The 16,610-nt window shown below is 39.0% G+C and overlaps 1 protein-coding gene across 3 annotated transcripts; it reads left to right on the plus strand.

The window, feature by feature from the left end:
* Nucleotides 1–438: 438 nt before the first annotated feature.
* Nucleotides 439–15,918, plus strand: SRP54 (signal recognition particle 54). Of its 3 annotated transcripts, none has more exons than XM_086613250.1 (16): nucleotides 439–481; nucleotides 4,495–4,603; nucleotides 6,065–6,156; nucleotides 6,745–6,829; nucleotides 7,772–7,876; nucleotides 9,114–9,180; nucleotides 9,270–9,327; nucleotides 10,033–10,183; nucleotides 11,072–11,220; nucleotides 12,511–12,611; nucleotides 12,719–12,805; nucleotides 13,223–13,296; nucleotides 13,549–13,657; nucleotides 14,428–14,598; nucleotides 15,050–15,145; nucleotides 15,797–15,918. In XM_086613250.1, the coding sequence occupies exons 2-16, from the start codon at nucleotides 4,526–4,528 to the stop codon at nucleotides 15,886–15,888; spliced, it is 1,515 nt and encodes a 504-aa protein (XP_086469376.1). In that variant the 5' UTR covers nucleotides 439–481; nucleotides 4,495–4,525; the 3' UTR covers nucleotides 15,889–15,918. The 3 variants fall into 3 exon arrangements, with proteins under 3 accessions (XP_086469376.1, XP_086469377.1, XP_009982358.1); XM_086613251.1 differs by lacking the exon at nucleotides 439–481 and adding an exon at nucleotides 719–883; XM_009984056.2 differs by lacking the exons at nucleotides 439–481; nucleotides 6,065–6,156 and having other exon boundaries at nucleotides 4,547–4,603.
* The last annotated feature ends 692 nt before the right edge of the window (nucleotides 15,919–16,610 follow it).

Consider the following 16,610-nt stretch of genomic DNA (forward strand, 5'->3'; position numbering starts at 1 on the left):
AGTGCGCACGCGGGAGCACGCCGCCGCCCGGAGCGCGCCTGGCGCGCACGCCCAGTCGGGCCGTTAGCAGCAGCCTCAGTGCGCATGCTCACGGTGCTCGGCTTGTTGCTGGCGCTCTGCCCGGTACCGCCTCCCGGCTCGGTGCGCACGCCCGTGGGGAAGCCCTGCCCTTTCCCGGCCGGCGGCCGCGGCGCCCGCCCTTAAGCTGGCGCGGCGCAGTCCGTCGCGGGGCTCAGCCAGCCGCGGGCGGGCCGTTTCCCTGGGGCCACCTTAAGGAGGCAGCGGAGGGCTTGCGGCCCGGAAGCGGAAGCGAGCCGGGGGCCGCGGGTGAGGGCGAGTGGTGACGTTTCCGTGGCTGGCGGGCAGCGGCGGCCGGTGGAGTCTCACGGCTGCCAGCGACGGTAGCGGAGCGCTGGGCGGCCTTGCCGCGGCGGGCTGGGCTTGGCTTCGCTTCGCCCGCAGGCCCCGCGCTGCGCTCCCGGTGAGTGCTTGGGCTGCCGCGCGAAGCGGGGCCGCTCCCGGCGGCGGTTTTTCGGGACGAGGCGAGGGCCCGTGGGCCATCCTGGCGGTGCGGCGGCGGAGAGGGACAGAAGCCGGGTCCTGCTGGCCCCGCGGGGCGGCGGCCGGGCGAGGGCCTCCGCTCTGCCGAGCCGCTGCTTGGCCGCGCCGCCCTAGCTCCGAGGGAGCGGAGCTCTGGGGCTCCTCGGCGGGCCCGGGCTGTCCGCGTCACCGGGAGAGGACTCGCCAAGCCCCGTACGTGGTCCGTTGGCCGTGGCTGACTTTGGATGCGCAGGGGGAAAGGCAGGGGCCGGGCACGTATCTAAAGCTGTGTCTTCACTGTTTTTTTTTTTTATTTTTTCCGCGAAAACGAGAGCTTCAGGCCGTAAGCAGAGTAGTCGTGCCCTGCTGAGTCTCTGGGGGTGCCTTCCTGTCGCTCTGTCAGATAACTTTAGAAGATGGGAAGTAGTAAGTTGGGATTGACCGTCACTGCAGTAGCTCAATCGATTTCCACCTGTGAATCAGCCTTTTTTTTTGCTGTAGTATTAGACTTTCAGTGGATCTTAACTCGTACATGTATGTATTTAGTATAGGTTTACCGTACAGCCTTTAAGTATCCCTTTTGCTTGCTATCTTTAAAACAGCTGTTATCTGTTAGAGCCGTTATCTTTTAAAAATTCTGTGCCTTAAAGAGTTCTGCTAGTTTAGCTAGACAAATTTTGGTTAGAGGTTTATGCTAGATGGATAGGCGGTCTGTCTCTTCAGAGTTGCTTCAGTGCTATTTTGCTGTGGCTTAATAAAACTCCCACTATTGCTGCTGCCTGTTTGCTCCTGAAATACCTGCTGTTCAGCAGCAAGTGAAGAGGTCTCGGGACTCTGTGCAGCAGAATGATGATCTGGCAGATCAGTGCGGAGGTGCCCAGGCTGCTCCTGCCGAAGGCAGCTCAGACTTTGTAGAGCTCACAGCCTTGCTCAGCATGAGGCCGGCTCAGTACAGCCTGGCTTGTTTACCGTGGGGCCCTGCCAGATTTAAACTTGTTCAGTGCGTTCACGGAGTGCTGCATCAAAGCTAGAAGGCTCTTCCAGACTTACAGATCCTCTCAACACAGCATATATGCACTCTGCAGTGCAGTCACTGCTAATGCTGTTCTGGCTACCTGCCAACCTAAGTTGGCTACCAGCTAAGATAGCTTATGTGTCTTTTTGTCTGTAGTTTGGCTTACAACTTGGATGGGCTGTACATGAAAAGCTATATTAATTTCTGTACTTGGCATCCCTTAGTAATTCTGATGGCTTATGAGTCCTTAATGTGCTAGAGAAAGCAGTTGATATTAAAATGCTTAAACTCATGCCCTTAGCATAATATTTGCATTGTTTTTATTGTAAGGCTGTTGGAAGAAGCCTTGGAGCTCTGCAGTGGAAGTATTTGTTCATTAGGACATAATTAACTTTCTATACTTGTATATCTGTAGAACTCTGGAAACTAATTTTAAATATAAATAAAACTAATTTTAAATATTAAAACGAGAACAGGTTGCGGGAGCTGGGATTGTTCAGCCTTGAAAAGAGAAGACTTCGGGGGGACCTAATAGCTGCCTTCCAGTACCTGAAGGGAACCTACAGGAAGGCTGGGGAGGGACTTTTTACAAGAGTGTCCACTGATAGGACAAGGGGAAATGGGTTTAAGTTGAAGGAGAACAGATTTAGATTAGATTTTAAGAAGAAATTCTTCAGTACAAGGGTGGTGAGACTTTGGAATAGATTGCCCAGAGAGGTTGTGGATGCCCCCTCCCTGGAGGTGTTCAAGGCCAGGTTGGACGGAGCCTTGAGTAGCCTGGTCTAGTTGAGAGGCGTCCCTGCCTGTGACAGGGCGGTTGGATTAGGTGATCGCTGAGGTCCCTTCCAGCCTATGCCATTCTATGATTGTTTACCTGGCTGCTGTAGGTTGGTCATACTATCAAATTTCTTAACAAGAACACTTGGATATGAGAGTTAAGTTTTGTCCATGGCTGCAGTTTTAGCAGCTCAAAGCTTGCTGAGATGCAATGCTCTTTTTAAAGGGGATTTTTTTTGCATTATTGTGATTTTCATGGGAAATAAGCTTGATAAACATTTTGAACATCTGTTTTGCTGACAATCTGTGGTAGATCATATTCATGAGAATGTGTTTTCAGAATTATAATAAAGGAATGTGACTTGTATGCCCTGTAAGGAAAACTTGGAGTTTTCCCACTTCAGATGTCATGCAGAAGTCCTCTTCCAGCAAAGAAAGAAGATGGACATCCATATCTGTGTGTGTTATCCATCTGTACTGATCTGCAAATATTTTACGGGCAGAGTTCTTTAGGAAGTATAGGCAATTTTTTTAATGAAAAAGAGGGCATGGTAATGTATGTTAGTTCAGAGTTGCCTGTATGTTAAATGTACATTAATTTTAAAATGTGTAAATATATATATTTGCATAATTTGCTACATCCGAGGCCTATACTTAGGCTGAATTTATTTATTTTACATCTTCTGAAACTTCTGGAGAATTTATTCTGCATTGTGGCCTTAGTATAGGAGGAGTTGGACTGGCAGTTTGTTTGTATTTGTTTTAATTTGCCAACTTTGTGACAATATTGTCTCTCAATTAGGCAAAGGAGTCAGGAAGCTGGCTTACATGGGTGACTTGTTTTATCTACTTTGGAATATATCTTTTTTTATTTATTATAAATATCTTATTTAAATAATATAAATAAATATTAAATTTTATTTGAATAATATTTTTAGTAATTTAAATATATAATATTGTCTTAATTATTTATAAACACATCGTAAGTCTTGCTTTTTTGGGGCCTGTGCAGCTAGTAAATCTGTGTGTGTGTGTATAACGAGCTTCCTTCTATCTTACTTCGGTTGGAGCCCTGTCTCTTAAATAAGAATATAGTTAATGATGTATTCTTAATTTTATTAAATGGACGAGCCTTTCTTGTCTGTTTTCTCTATCTGTTTGAGGGGGGAGGGAGGGAAGTCCAGAAAATTTTGAAAAATAACAGCTACTTTGATTACAGAGGCTCTCGTTATTGGGAAGTTTTCTTTCAGTTCTGAAAGGAGGAACTCGGATGTGAGATTCTGAATTCTGCTGTCAGCAAGGGAGTAGTTTCAGTTGGGTACGAAAAGACAACTGAAATTGGAAGATAAACAAGAAAAATCTGAAGTACTCCATTTCAGCAGTAACTATGGTGTTGCAACTTTTTTGCTCTTAGATTGCTGTTTCTGCCATATTTTCTCCTGAATATCTTGCCATGTTGTATAGGAGCTGGAGCAGTTTAGCATGTTGACTAGACTATGCATACTCTTCAGAAATTAACTTTTTATGGTTTCCTATCTATAAGTTGTGGTATGCTTTGGGCATAAGATTTGTGTCTGTAAGTGAACAAAAGTAGTCTGTTTTTACAATAAAGCTGTTACAAAAAAAAAAATGTGAATTTTTCTTACTAAAAATGCAAGCATCTTTGTAGGATTACTGAAATGGGAAATTCAGTTTGATGTAGTGTAAGGTAGATAAAATAGAACTGATGAATAATGTTCAATTTTGCTAGCAAAATATTTTGCTTCTTATTGTACTGTCTTTGCGGGATGCAGCGCTTCTAGGCTATTCTGCTTGATTTTATTCTGTCATGTAGCATATTGCTGTAAGAAGATGAAAAGCAGTTAGCATTCTTTCTGGAAGTCTGTCTGGACCTTTTTTTCTTGGTGAATTCAATGCAGAAATACAGCAGACAGTGAAATGTTGCCTCATTGCAGTATGGTATTTCTATTTTTAAGTAGGCCATCAGGATAGCCTAAAATTAACTTCAGGTCAATATTTACTAAAAATAACTCTAAAAAAGTAAAACTTGTGTGCTTTTTGGAACGCAAAACAGATTTCTTAACCCAAAAGATAATACAGTAATTAATTTGCGAAGGCATAGCTTCAACTGGTTTTATATTTAATTTTTAATTGCTTTCCAGATTCTTCTGAGTTGTACTTGAAGCCGCCAAAATGGTTCTAGCAGATCTTGGAAGAAAAATAACTTCAGCATTGCGCTCACTGAGCAATGCTACAATTATCAATGAAGAGGTACGTAATATACATATGTGATGGCACTAATGTTTAGAAAACAAAGTCCTGAGAAAAAGTTCTCAAAGACTGATGGGAAGCTTTAAGTAGGTTGGTGTTATCTCTAGGCCCTTTTCTTCCTTCAAGTAAAACTGCTAGCTAGAGGTTTTAACCCCTTGATAGCACTGCAAAAACTTAGAACTAGGTTTAGACGTGTGTAATCGCGTCAGGCATAGTGGGTCCCGTGGTCAGGGGATCCTTGAGCCTGGTGGCTGTACTTACGGAGATGAGTGTTCTGAGGAGGCAGCACTTGCCTAAATCTGGGTGGCAGGTAGGCTGTGAGACTACATAGAGCGTTCTGATTTCTCTGTGTGTGCGTGCACCTAGACTGTGGAGGTGTGTACTAGGCTGCTAGAAGCTCAAGCAGGGAAGAACTAGTATCTTTCATTGTAAACTTTGCAATCTGAAATGTGAGTATTATGTTATGTTTGTTGCATTTATGTTCAAGCCAATACAGCATGTGGTTCTGGAAGCTGTTTGACTTGGTATAGTTTATTTTTTTTAGTTAAGAATTTGAAATTATAAGTCAGTGTTTTCTGTTATATGAACTGAAAAGCAAGATGGGAAACTAACTGATGTGATGGTTTAGAAGTGCTTCTGAGTAAATAAATTGCTAGAAACTCTTTTCAGGTAGGCAGACAAATGGCTTAAAGTAACTAAAAAGTAGGCTTATCAAGGGTTGTAGGGTTGGAACTTGTGCATAGAGGAAAGGTTCTGACAAACCTTCAGCTGGGAGACAGCAAATCCTTGACTGTGTCAAATACACCCCAGTTGATTTTTTCAGCAGTAGAAACTATTCTCCTGCAAGAGCTCAAGCTGTGCAAATGAGGCCATTTATGCAGGTGTTACTTTCAGAAAATCTTTTTGTTCAAGACTTTACACTTTGAAAAGTCTTACAACTACTGAACTGGGTTCCTGACTGAGTCACCTGTTTGCCCGAAAGGCATATCCTGGAGCAGCAGTCCAGTTTCTGCTGAGAATGCAGATAGCGGTCTGTCCATCTTGCATTTAAGGAATACTTTTATTTTCAGTCTTGTGTTCAGAGATTCTTTCGAGGCTTGCTGTTACAGTTGTCTCTAAGAAGTACCCGTTGGGAAGTTCAGGCAGTCTTGACATCATACGAGCTGCTGTTGTCCTTAATGCAATAGGAAGTGTTCTGTATTACTTTATTGTTACAGTGTGCATATTACAAGTTGAGGACCCTTCTTTTCTAGTATTACCCTTCCAAATTTAAATTTCATTTACATAGGAACGAATGCATAGACTTTTTTATGTGGCAGTCTATGATGATAGGACTACATGCATTTAGTTTGTAAAAGCCTTGGTTATATCATAAATACACTTTCATATTTGTATTTTGAACTAACACTGGCCTAGTCAATACTGTGTATTATAAAACCATTTTTCTTTTATACTCCAAAGGTTTTAAATGCTATGTTAAAAGAAGTATGTACAGCATTACTGGAAGCTGATGTTAACATTAAACTTGTGAAGCAACTCAGAGAAAATGTCAAGTAAGTGAAATAATCAATATGCATTTAACTTCTAGTGTTTGTAAAAGTTGTAATTTGAGGTTACAGAAGAACAACTGACTTCTATCTTTATGTGGTTTTCTTAGACACACTCATTTTACCTTAAACAGGAAAATACAGCTTGAACTAAATGTCTAGCCAGTTCGATCAAAATAGTCGTCGTCAAGTTTAGCCAGTTCTTGCTGTTATAGTCTTGTTTCAAAAAACTGTTGCTGTCATCAGTTGAGTGGTATGATAAACAAGTTCTTTGTTACTTCCTAGACACCTCATCTTCACATGTTCTGTGCTGGATATAAATAGATCTGTGTATACGACCAGTACTGTTCTCTTGGCTGTTTTCAGATGTGTAATTCAAGTAGGTGCAAGTCTGAAAGATGCAAGTATTTTAGAAACCTGCTTTTGTCCTGCATATAAAAGTCATGTCTCCAATGCATGCCTGTTCTTAAATATGTCCTATCTGAGAACTCAAGGCAAATCAGAGTGCTGTTCCAGCTGCAAAGCCTTCATTTATTGCTAGTTTACAGTGATGCTTTAATTCATACTGGTGTCTCATGGTTTTCCTAAACTCAGGTCTGCAATTGATCTTGAAGAAATGGCATCTGGCCTTAACAAAAGAAAAATGATTCAGCATGCTGTCTTTAAGGAACTTGTGAAGGTAGGACATCAAAATTCTGTATTATGTCACTTTTCTTGTGCAGTCTGGGCTGTAGAAGCAGTACAGCAGCAAGCCAAGCTTTAAGGTTATTATGTGATACCTACGGTTATGTTTTCTGCCGCGAGGCTACTAACTACTCCAAACACAAGTATCATTCTGATAGAAACTACATCCTGGGCTTCCCTCAGACTGACTTCAATTTAAGCTCCACATTCAGCTGTTCTTACTCTTCAATTGAAATTTAAAGACAAAATAAGGATAAATTACTGTTAGCTTCTGGACTGTCTTTGGCTGTCCCAGAAACACGCCTTTGCTACCCTAATGAATATTTGTTCAAACTACTTATTAGCGTTTGAAAAAGTGTTAAGTAATAACCCAGCAGTTCATGGCAACATTTCTCTTTAATACGCCTGCTTGGTCAAATCAGCACCGGAGTGTCAGTATTCTGTCCTCTTCCCAGCTAACAGTATAGTCTTTTGTTCTCCTGTAGTCTGTGCCCACCCTATGGTGGCTCTCTGAAACATACGTACCTTCTACTCATTCAAGAAGTGAGGCAGCAACCCTAAAAAGTCTTCTGTACTATAGGATTCTTACCGGAAGAGGTCCCTCTTGAGCAGTTATGGTGGGGTGGAGGTGATGTTTTGTGTTGGTTGTTATACTTGTGCCATAGATACAGTCCACCCTGACTTTGGTGCTTGGCGTTAGAAAGAAATTAACACTGTTACTGTTAAAGAATTATTATGCATAACACTATATACTGTAGATATCTTGCACAGGTGGTTGCTGTTCACTGTAAGTCAGCGAGCATCTGAGCCAAATTAAGACGAGAATATGTGAAAATTGGTTTAGTCCATTGAATATAAAACCAGGCACGTAGCCTGACTGTGACACCGACTGTTCTGTGGTTCAGTTCTGCAACACATATAATACTTTGTTCTATAGCTTGTAGATCCTGGAGTCAAAGCATGGACACCCACCAAAGGAAAACAGAATATTATAATGTTCGTTGGTTTGCAAGGAAGTGGTAAAACAACGACCTGTTCAAAGGTAACTTGCACTGAATCTTTTTCTTTTGAGGGGGGTGGTCATCACTGGGTTCCTTTGATAGGATTTGCTTGTGATCTGTGCTGTTTCTATTAGTAGGAAAGTACTAACTGATTACAATGTAGAGATATTTTTGTGGAATGGTTAAGATGAATGTCCAAAATAATATTATTTTGGGGCCATTTATGGCTTGTAGGACTTCCTTCAAGATTTCTTTAAACTAAACTCTTAATGAAGTGATACTGTATATGGATAACAGAGATTCTTTATTCCTCACTTTATGGGTTTAAGACTAGTGTGAATGGACCCTATCTCACTCCATTACCTATTTAGGAGAATTAGTGGAAGTTGGCTTGTGTGTTAGATATCTCGGTTAAGTATGAGTGGGTAGTGTGAAACCTCTTCCAGCAGCAAATTCATTGAGGAAACTTGTATTTGTATTTTTAAACCTAAAAAAGAATGCTTTGCATCAACTCAACCTATTTGTGATGGTTGTTGGGAGGAATAATTTCCTGTTGAGAGGAATAATATCTGGAAAAAGATGGATGCATCTTTGGGGTTTTTTTTTTTTTAAGTCATCTGCTTCTGTGATTCACTCATAGGCTATACTGAATATATCACTGCTCTGATTTCACAAGACTTCCCTAGTGCTTCTGTAGGTGAACTATATTTTGGAAGTTGGTCTTTGGTCTATCAAATATTCTGTGAATGTATGTTGTACCAGTGAAGCTGAGTGTTACAAGAAAGTAGGTGTTCCATCCATGGCTTTAAAACACGTCCTTTCAATGGAAATATCTTTGTTCCTCTGGAAGTACAGAAACAGAGAGCTGTACAAGTTGTAGCCATTACAGTACTTAATATTGAAGTACTTACTGCTTTGGGTAGTTTCTAAAAGCTAATCGTATCTGCAGTATTAACAGTAAGCAGAGTCCAGGAGTTAGTAAAGTGGGAACTGGAATTATTTGTAGTCATTCCTAGCTCAGGAAACTGAAATCAGAAGCAGAGTCAAGCAGCTGTTTTCATCTCAACATGAATAATTATTTGTATAACAAACTTGTCTAAAGAACAGAGTTGCTAACATTTGATATCTGTACAGTGTTACTAGGTGATCTCAGTTATAGGAAGGCTGGCTTGACTTTGTGTCCTCTGTATGTACTTCAGTGACTTCTAAGCTGTTTTACAGTGTCATGCTTTCTAGGGGGATTTTGGTGTAACTACCTGTTTTGATTTCTTTTCACAGTTAGCATACTTCTATCAGAGGAAAGGTTGGAAGACGTGTTTAATATGTGCAGACACATACAGAGCAGGTAATACAGCCTTTAATGATGTGGCTCTTTAATACTTACAGATTTTATTTTTTTTTTTACATAGTCCCTTGACTATACCTGTCTTACAGGTGCTTTTGACCAGTTAAAGCAGAATGCCACAAAAGCAAGAATTCCCTTTTATGGGAGGTAAGCATCTTTCAGAATCAGTTTGGAGAATGATTCAGCTCCAATGGTGTATTGTTCCTTACTGAACACCTCACACTAAGCCCCATTCAGTGTTGCCTAATTGCTTAGCTTTTGTTATAATATTTGCTCTGATCAGATGAAAATTATGCCTAGGTCAGTATACCTTCTGCCAATAGTAGCAGGCAGGGATAGTGCAAAAAGAGATCAGGCATATGGGGGTAATTCTCTGGAATGTTCTCTCAGTGTATAGCAGTTTCTAGGCCTTGAAAAGACACTTCCAGATTTTCAGGAAGTATCTTTACAGATAAAACACTATGATTTTTGGACACTTAATTTCTGTTGTCAGGTAGGGTCAGCAGTGGACCTAAAATAGCTTTTATAAAGCATTAAATAACTTCCTTTAAGCATCACTGGAGGTGTACTGTCTAGGCGTTCAGTTAAATCTTATTTCAGGGAAGGGCTAGTAGAACTTAGTGCAGTCTTCAGCAGGTGAAACAGTACTTTGTGCTTCAGTTCACTGAACAGTAAGAGCAAATAGCTTAGGAAGGCATATTTTTTTAATAAAGTTTTGCTTGACATAAGAGGAATTCCCTATTGAAATCCAGGTACAGTTAATGAGTTTACAGTCCCATGATGAAAGCTTGAATTAGTTTCTTTGGGAACAAAGAATGGCATATATATACAGATGTTTCTCTTTGTGATCAGTTATACAGAAATGGATCCTGTAATCATTGCCTCAGAAGGTGTTGAGAAATTTAAGAATGAAAACTTTGAAATAATTATTGTTGATACAAGTGGACGTCACAAACAGGAAGACTCATTGTTTGAAGAGATGTTACAAGTTGCTAATGCCATAGTGAGTAGATTCAAGAAATATAATCGCTTCTGCTACAGTAATTTGACTACAAATCACTTATGCTTCCATGTTCTGTGGGGACTTTGCTCCTCTGGAATGCGTCAGTGCTTTAACTCCTAGAATATATTAGAAATTAACAAGGGCTGGATGATGAGTGCTTGATAGTTTTGTCAGTTTTAATTCTTGTATCTGTAACTCGAGGATGCTTACACATAACTAGACTACCCTTCCTGCCTTAACTTTTCCTTTTCAGGATCTTTGCATTGAGAAGCTAGATAAAAGAACCAGTCTGATCTGGTTTCCTGTAGCTATGTGTACTACATTTTCTGTGATTGTCATGAATAATTCCCTGAAACAGGGAAGATGATTGGATAACTTTCAACAGTTTTGATATGTAAATGAAGCTGCTGTTTCTTGTATAGGTTTAAAAAGTCGGGCTGTTTGTTTGATTCTGTGGTCTTGCATGACAATACGATGCTTCCCACAAAACTCCTGCTAATGGCTAATTCGTTTTCAGAGGAATGGATGTCTTAAAGCTCTTAATGTAAAACCGAATGGAAGATGTTGTTAGCCACTAATTGCTTGTAGATACTAATTAGCTTATTGGCACAGATACTGGCTAAAATCACTCAAAACATAAATAATAACTGTAAACTTATTAAACTGTAATATTCTGTGTTGTAGATAAGTCTTTCACATAGTAATACAGCGTCAGGGTTTCCAAATGGTCCTTAGACAATACTGTTCATAAAACAGTATTAAACATCTTAAAGTGCCCAGCCTTTACATACTTACTGTTACTGCAGTAAGTTCTGCTACTGAACGTAATGCATGAACACTGTTTAAGAAAGCAGGAAATGATTATTTTGTGTATCTCTTTTCTCTTAGCAACCAGATAACATTGTTTATGTGATGGATGCTTCCATTGGCCAAGCTTGTGAAGCTCAAGCTAAAGCTTTCAAAGATAAAGTAGATGTAGCTTCTGTTATTGTTACTAAGCTTGATGGACATGCAAAAGGAGGTGGAGCTCTTAGTGCGTAAGTATTGTGATACAATAGTGTGTCCGACATCCAGCCATGCATGGATAACTGTGAAATGTGTTCATGTCTCACAGAAACCTGTCCCATGAAAACATCACTGTCACAATGCACAGAATCTGAGGTTTAAGTCAGTAACAGCTCTTTTCTTACCTTACCTCTGATGGGTAGGATCACCCATTGATGTTTAACAAGAGTCAGAATCAGATATTATGATGTACTTCCAATACAGTAGTGTGTATTGTCACATGCCAGACTTCTGTCTTCTGAGAAACAGCATCAAGCAATTATATTTACTATGTCCTGTGTATCAGGAGTTTTTACCAAAAACATACATTTGGACTTGATGGGTACAGCTTACTGGAAAAGTTTTGCTTCTTGTTTAATGCCTAAGGTTTTTTTCCATAAGGGGAAAAACTTTAGCTAATCATATTTAATGGCCTTAAAACTGCAATGCAAGTCAGACTTCTAGATTGCCAGTCTGGCAATTTGGTAAAAAATTAGTCTGCAATTATACTCTTCCAAATTCTGTTCTTGTTGGACTTCCATGTGCTGTATCTTGACAGTGTCTATGGACTAGAAAATGTTACATTTTATCGTCAGCTTTATATGATGGCAGTCAGACCAATCTCCAGTTGACACCAACTTACTAAATCACTGTCTGACATTGATTTTAAGTGATAGAGTTCTTAACAGCAAAATACGTACGGCAGTTTAGTTTTCCATCACTATGCTATAAATAAGAGCAAAATGGAAATACCAAAAGTTTGTTCCAGTTGACATGCACTTGTATGTGTTAAGTGTGCTGTAGACTGGAAGCTGATAGTGCCAGTGACTGACTGGTGAAAAGGTTCTGATTTCTCTATGTCTAAGCTTTTCTCCTGTGTTGAAAATGAGATTGCTGTCTGTTGTAGGAGGTTCCTTGAAGAAAAAGTAATCCATGCCTGTCTCATCTGACCTCCCAATATCAGGATAAAATGGAGATGATTTTTCTTCCTTTTCTCACAAGTTTTTTTAACTGAACAATGAAAATAAGCAACTTCTATTTCTGTTGATGACTTTTCAAAGCAGAGTTTATATTTTTACAAAGTACTAATTAGCAAAACATCTCATCAGATACTCCCAGCTACCTATCCTAAATGCTGGATGTTTTTGCATTAATAGTTTGAGGATTAAGAAAGATACTTCAGCGAGGATGCATTGTGTTGATGCCTAGCTAATTATGTTAATAGGTGTACAAAAGATGGGTGGTTTTTGAGAAGCCGTTTCATAAAATATATTTTACTGCAGAGTTGCTGCCACAAAGAGTCCTATTATTTTTATTGGAACTGGCGAACACATAGATGACTTCGAACCCTTTAAAACACAGCCTTTCATCAGCAAACTTCTTGGTATGTACAACTGTACTTAAAAGACATTTTGAACTGGATAATAAAGTCAAAGTGTAATTTTTTTACTACTAACTTCAGAGCTGTTGTGTTTTGTTTTTTTTCCCCAGGTATGGGTGATATTGAAGGATTGATAGATAAAGTAAATGAGTTAAAGCTGGATGATAATGAAGCACTTATCGAAAAGCTCAAACATGGTAAGTTATTCCCAAGGCCTTAATAGTGGATGTATTATCAAGGCAGATTCTCTCAGATGTAGACCACTGAGTTAATTTGTGTTATGTGTAGAGAAAAGTAACTTGTTTCCTGTGCATCGTGAAGAACGGTTATTCTTTCTCTGAAATAAACGTGGTAGGCAAGTAAAATCGAGTTATGTTTTTCAAGTGATAAGTCTGTCAGTCTATAGCTGTCTATAACTGCAGAATAACTAATGCAGCTCTTAAGTGCGTGCCGTCTAAAATGGTTTAGCCATGTTAACAGTGGAGAAGAGGTTGATTTATCTGCTTACCTATGCAGTGCAGTATTTACCTTGTAAATATAAAGAATACTTGAGGAAAGACAGTAAGATCAAAATGCTAGTATGACTTTTGCTAATTCTTTTTTTTGTACTTCAGGTCAATTTACATTAAGAGACATGTATGAACAGTTCCAGAACATCATGAAAATGGGACCATTCAGTCAAATCTTGGTTAGTTATCCAAAAAATAATTTTATCTTATCAGATTTTTGTTTATATTTGACAGACTTCTGCTGTAAACTTAGAACTCTTCATAGAAACTGGTGGAGAGTCTGTGCTTTGTTTTTCAAAAAGGTGAAATGATTTGCCTACTGCAGTACATAACTACTGAACTAAAGCTTGCTATCCATATTTCTGGCTGCTTAATTGGAGTTAGCTTTGCCTATTCTGACACAGCTTTTTGTTTTCCATTTTTAAAACAAGGGTATGATCCCTGGTTTTGGAACTGACTTCATGAGTAAAGGCAATGAACAGGAATCAATGGCAAGGCTAAAGAAACTGATGACTATAATGGACAGTATGAATGACCAAGGTAAAGCAAACTTCACTCACTATTCTCTATTGTTGAACAAGGTTATTTACAGAGATCTTGCTGGAAACAAGTTGAACATAAGGCAATGTTTACAGTGACAGAAAATGACAAGGAGCATTTTTCACTCTTAAAAATGGCAATGAGTACATGTGTGTCTCAAACTGACTGAACAAGTTGAGATACCTTGACAATTGTCTGTTGCTGCTCTATCTCGTGTAGAGTAAGTGGGATTTTGAAGCATTCTGTTGGAAATTAATCTATTTTTATTTTTCATACTGTAACTGTGCTTCTTAAGTTACTAGCACTATACTTGCAAATTAAAAAGCTATGTTCATCTTTAATCTGTCATTGCTGTATTTCTTCCTACTCACTCTCAAATTTACTTGGTGACATAGCCTGGTCTCTGGAATTCAAGGTGTGTTGTTTCTAATCCACCCGTAACTCTTTCAGGAGGTGTATGCTCTTACACTTGTGCTAAACCCATTAGTATGGCTTAAGACCAAGGATGCTGAGAGCATAATTTATTCAGGTGACTTTTTCTATCATGGTGATTAACATATGAACGTTAACAGCTTTTTAGCACTATTCCCTAGAATATTGTATCTCAATTATTTATGCAAAATTCTGCATTGTCACTTCTGAGACTAGGTTTTTGTTCTCTGACTCAAAACTAAATTCTCAACAATAATGAGAAACAATTTGCTACCAGCTGTAATGGATTTCAATATCAGTAACTGAACAGATTATTCTTTACCGCACTGTAATTGCAGAACTTGACAGTACAGATGGTGCCAAAGTTTTCAGTAAGCAGCCAGGAAGAATCCAAAGAGTAGCAAGAGGTTCAGGAGTTTCTACCAGAGATGTTCAGGAGCTTTTGACCCAATACACCAAGTTTGCACAAATGGTGAAAAAGATGGGAGGCATCAAAGGACTTTTCAAAGGTAAACAAAAAAAAAAAATTATTAACTCAGTGGGGAGGTCACTTGATGTGTGAACACAGAGGAAATGTGAAAATGTCAGTTAGGTGTTGGGAGAGGAGAAAATGAGTGATAGCTCACTCTCATGATGTTTGAAAGGTCTGTCATGTAACTGGTAAGAGTTGCATTGTTCTTCACGACACTAATGTGAAACTTAGCAGTGAAAATACTGTATTTTTGACTTTATCAATTTAGACTTCATTACTACTACGATACTGAGGCTTCAGTCTGTTACATGGGGTGCAGGGACTGTTTATCCTTAAAATGCTTTTAAGTGGCTTATGTAGTAACTTTTTGATCAGGGACCTGAATGGATTTGAATCTAAAATTAAGAGGTAAAATTCTGATCTATTTTATTTTTAGCCCCATATATTAATCCACTTTCTTATGATTGCTTCTTTCATTTTTCTTGTAGGTGGTGATATGTCAAAGAATGTAAACCCATCTCAGTTGGCCAAACTGAACCAACAGATGGCAAAGATGATGGATCCAAGAGTTCTTCATCACATGGGTAAGTGTTGGCTTTTTACAGCTTCGAGAGGACTATCAATTATAGTGGAGCATTTGAAACGTAAAACGGAGGGAGGTGATGTGAGAATGTGTGTATTAAGTTTTTCTAACAAGAATCATAAAGTTGTGTCTTTTTGTTACGAATGCTTTGCTCTTAACCAGTGCTTAATCTACTCTCTTCATCTGGATTGAGCTCTCAAAATGAGGAGCTGGAGTGGTGTATAATGAAATAGTAAAGTGATGACTTGAAGCATGACTGGTAAAGCAAATCTATTCCTAAACTTCCCTACCATTTTCTTCTAAGCTTTGCCTCAAATAATTAAATTTGACAAGAGCAGCTTTAAATAAAGACTCCTATGCTGGAACCTTACTAATTGATAATGGTCATTCTTTCAATGTTTTTTCTTTTGTCTAGATCTTAATGCACAGGTCATCTTAAAACCTATTTTAAGCCTAGTGTTTTGCAGACCTTTCTGTAATTACTCACTCACTTGTCCATTTTTGATAGCCATTTGAACCTGGCTTGACAGCCTTGGCCTTTTGCATTTGTATATTATTGAAATAGCGTGTGTGCTTTAATGAGGCCTCAGAAGCAAGATAGCTGTGCTTCAGCGTTAATTAACACCTCCATGTTGTCACTTATTTTCTGCAGGTGGCATGGCAGGATTGCAATCAATGATGAGACAATTTCAACAAGGTGCTGCTGGGAATATGAAAGGCATGATGGGATTCAATAATATGTAAAGAAGCCTTAATAAAAATGGACTTGGTTGACTTTTTGTTGCAACTTCAGTGAAAGAATTTGCTTTCTTTCTTTTTACAGTGATGGGAGGAGTGGTTTTTTGAAATCTTATTCAGGCTTCTCAGTTTCTACATCTAATTTCTGAAAACTATTTTTGCTTAAATTAGTTCCTCTCCACTAATACCTGATGGCACAAAGAATAATTCAATTTAATAAAACAAAATAATGATGTAAAATTTTAATATTTAGAGACACTTTTTAATTGTTTACATCAAATGGCAGCCATTATATTTGTAAACAACCCTTATCTTTGGTTATAGTAACATAAAATGTCACAAATATACTGTAAAATAAAATTTAAGTGGTTATAAACAAGGGAATGGCCTGTTTCTTGAGTTCTTTTGTAACTGTCCTTTATCAGTATGTAGTGAGATGATTTTTTTTTTTTTTCAGTTTGATTTGTTTCTAGTGACTGTTGCAACTCCATGTTTGGCATAAATACTATAAGAATAATTCAGTGTCTGAAATGTGCTATTGCTGCTTATGTATTCTGTCTGGAGCATTTTTAGAAGGTGAATGTGCTGTGCTCAGGTTTGTACAAAACTTTACTCTCCAGAATTTTATCGTTCTTTCCCTGTACGTAAAGAATGAAGCGACTAAGAACGTACAGTTCTGCAGATATCAAGCTATCTTTGATATATGAGACCATCTTCATACCAGGCTG

This window comes from Tauraco erythrolophus, chromosome 6, assembly GCF_009769465.1.
Source record: "Tauraco erythrolophus isolate bTauEry1 chromosome 6, bTauEry1.pri, whole genome shotgun sequence".
Taxonomy (NCBI): Eukaryota; Metazoa; Chordata; class Aves; order Musophagiformes; family Musophagidae; genus Tauraco; species Tauraco erythrolophus.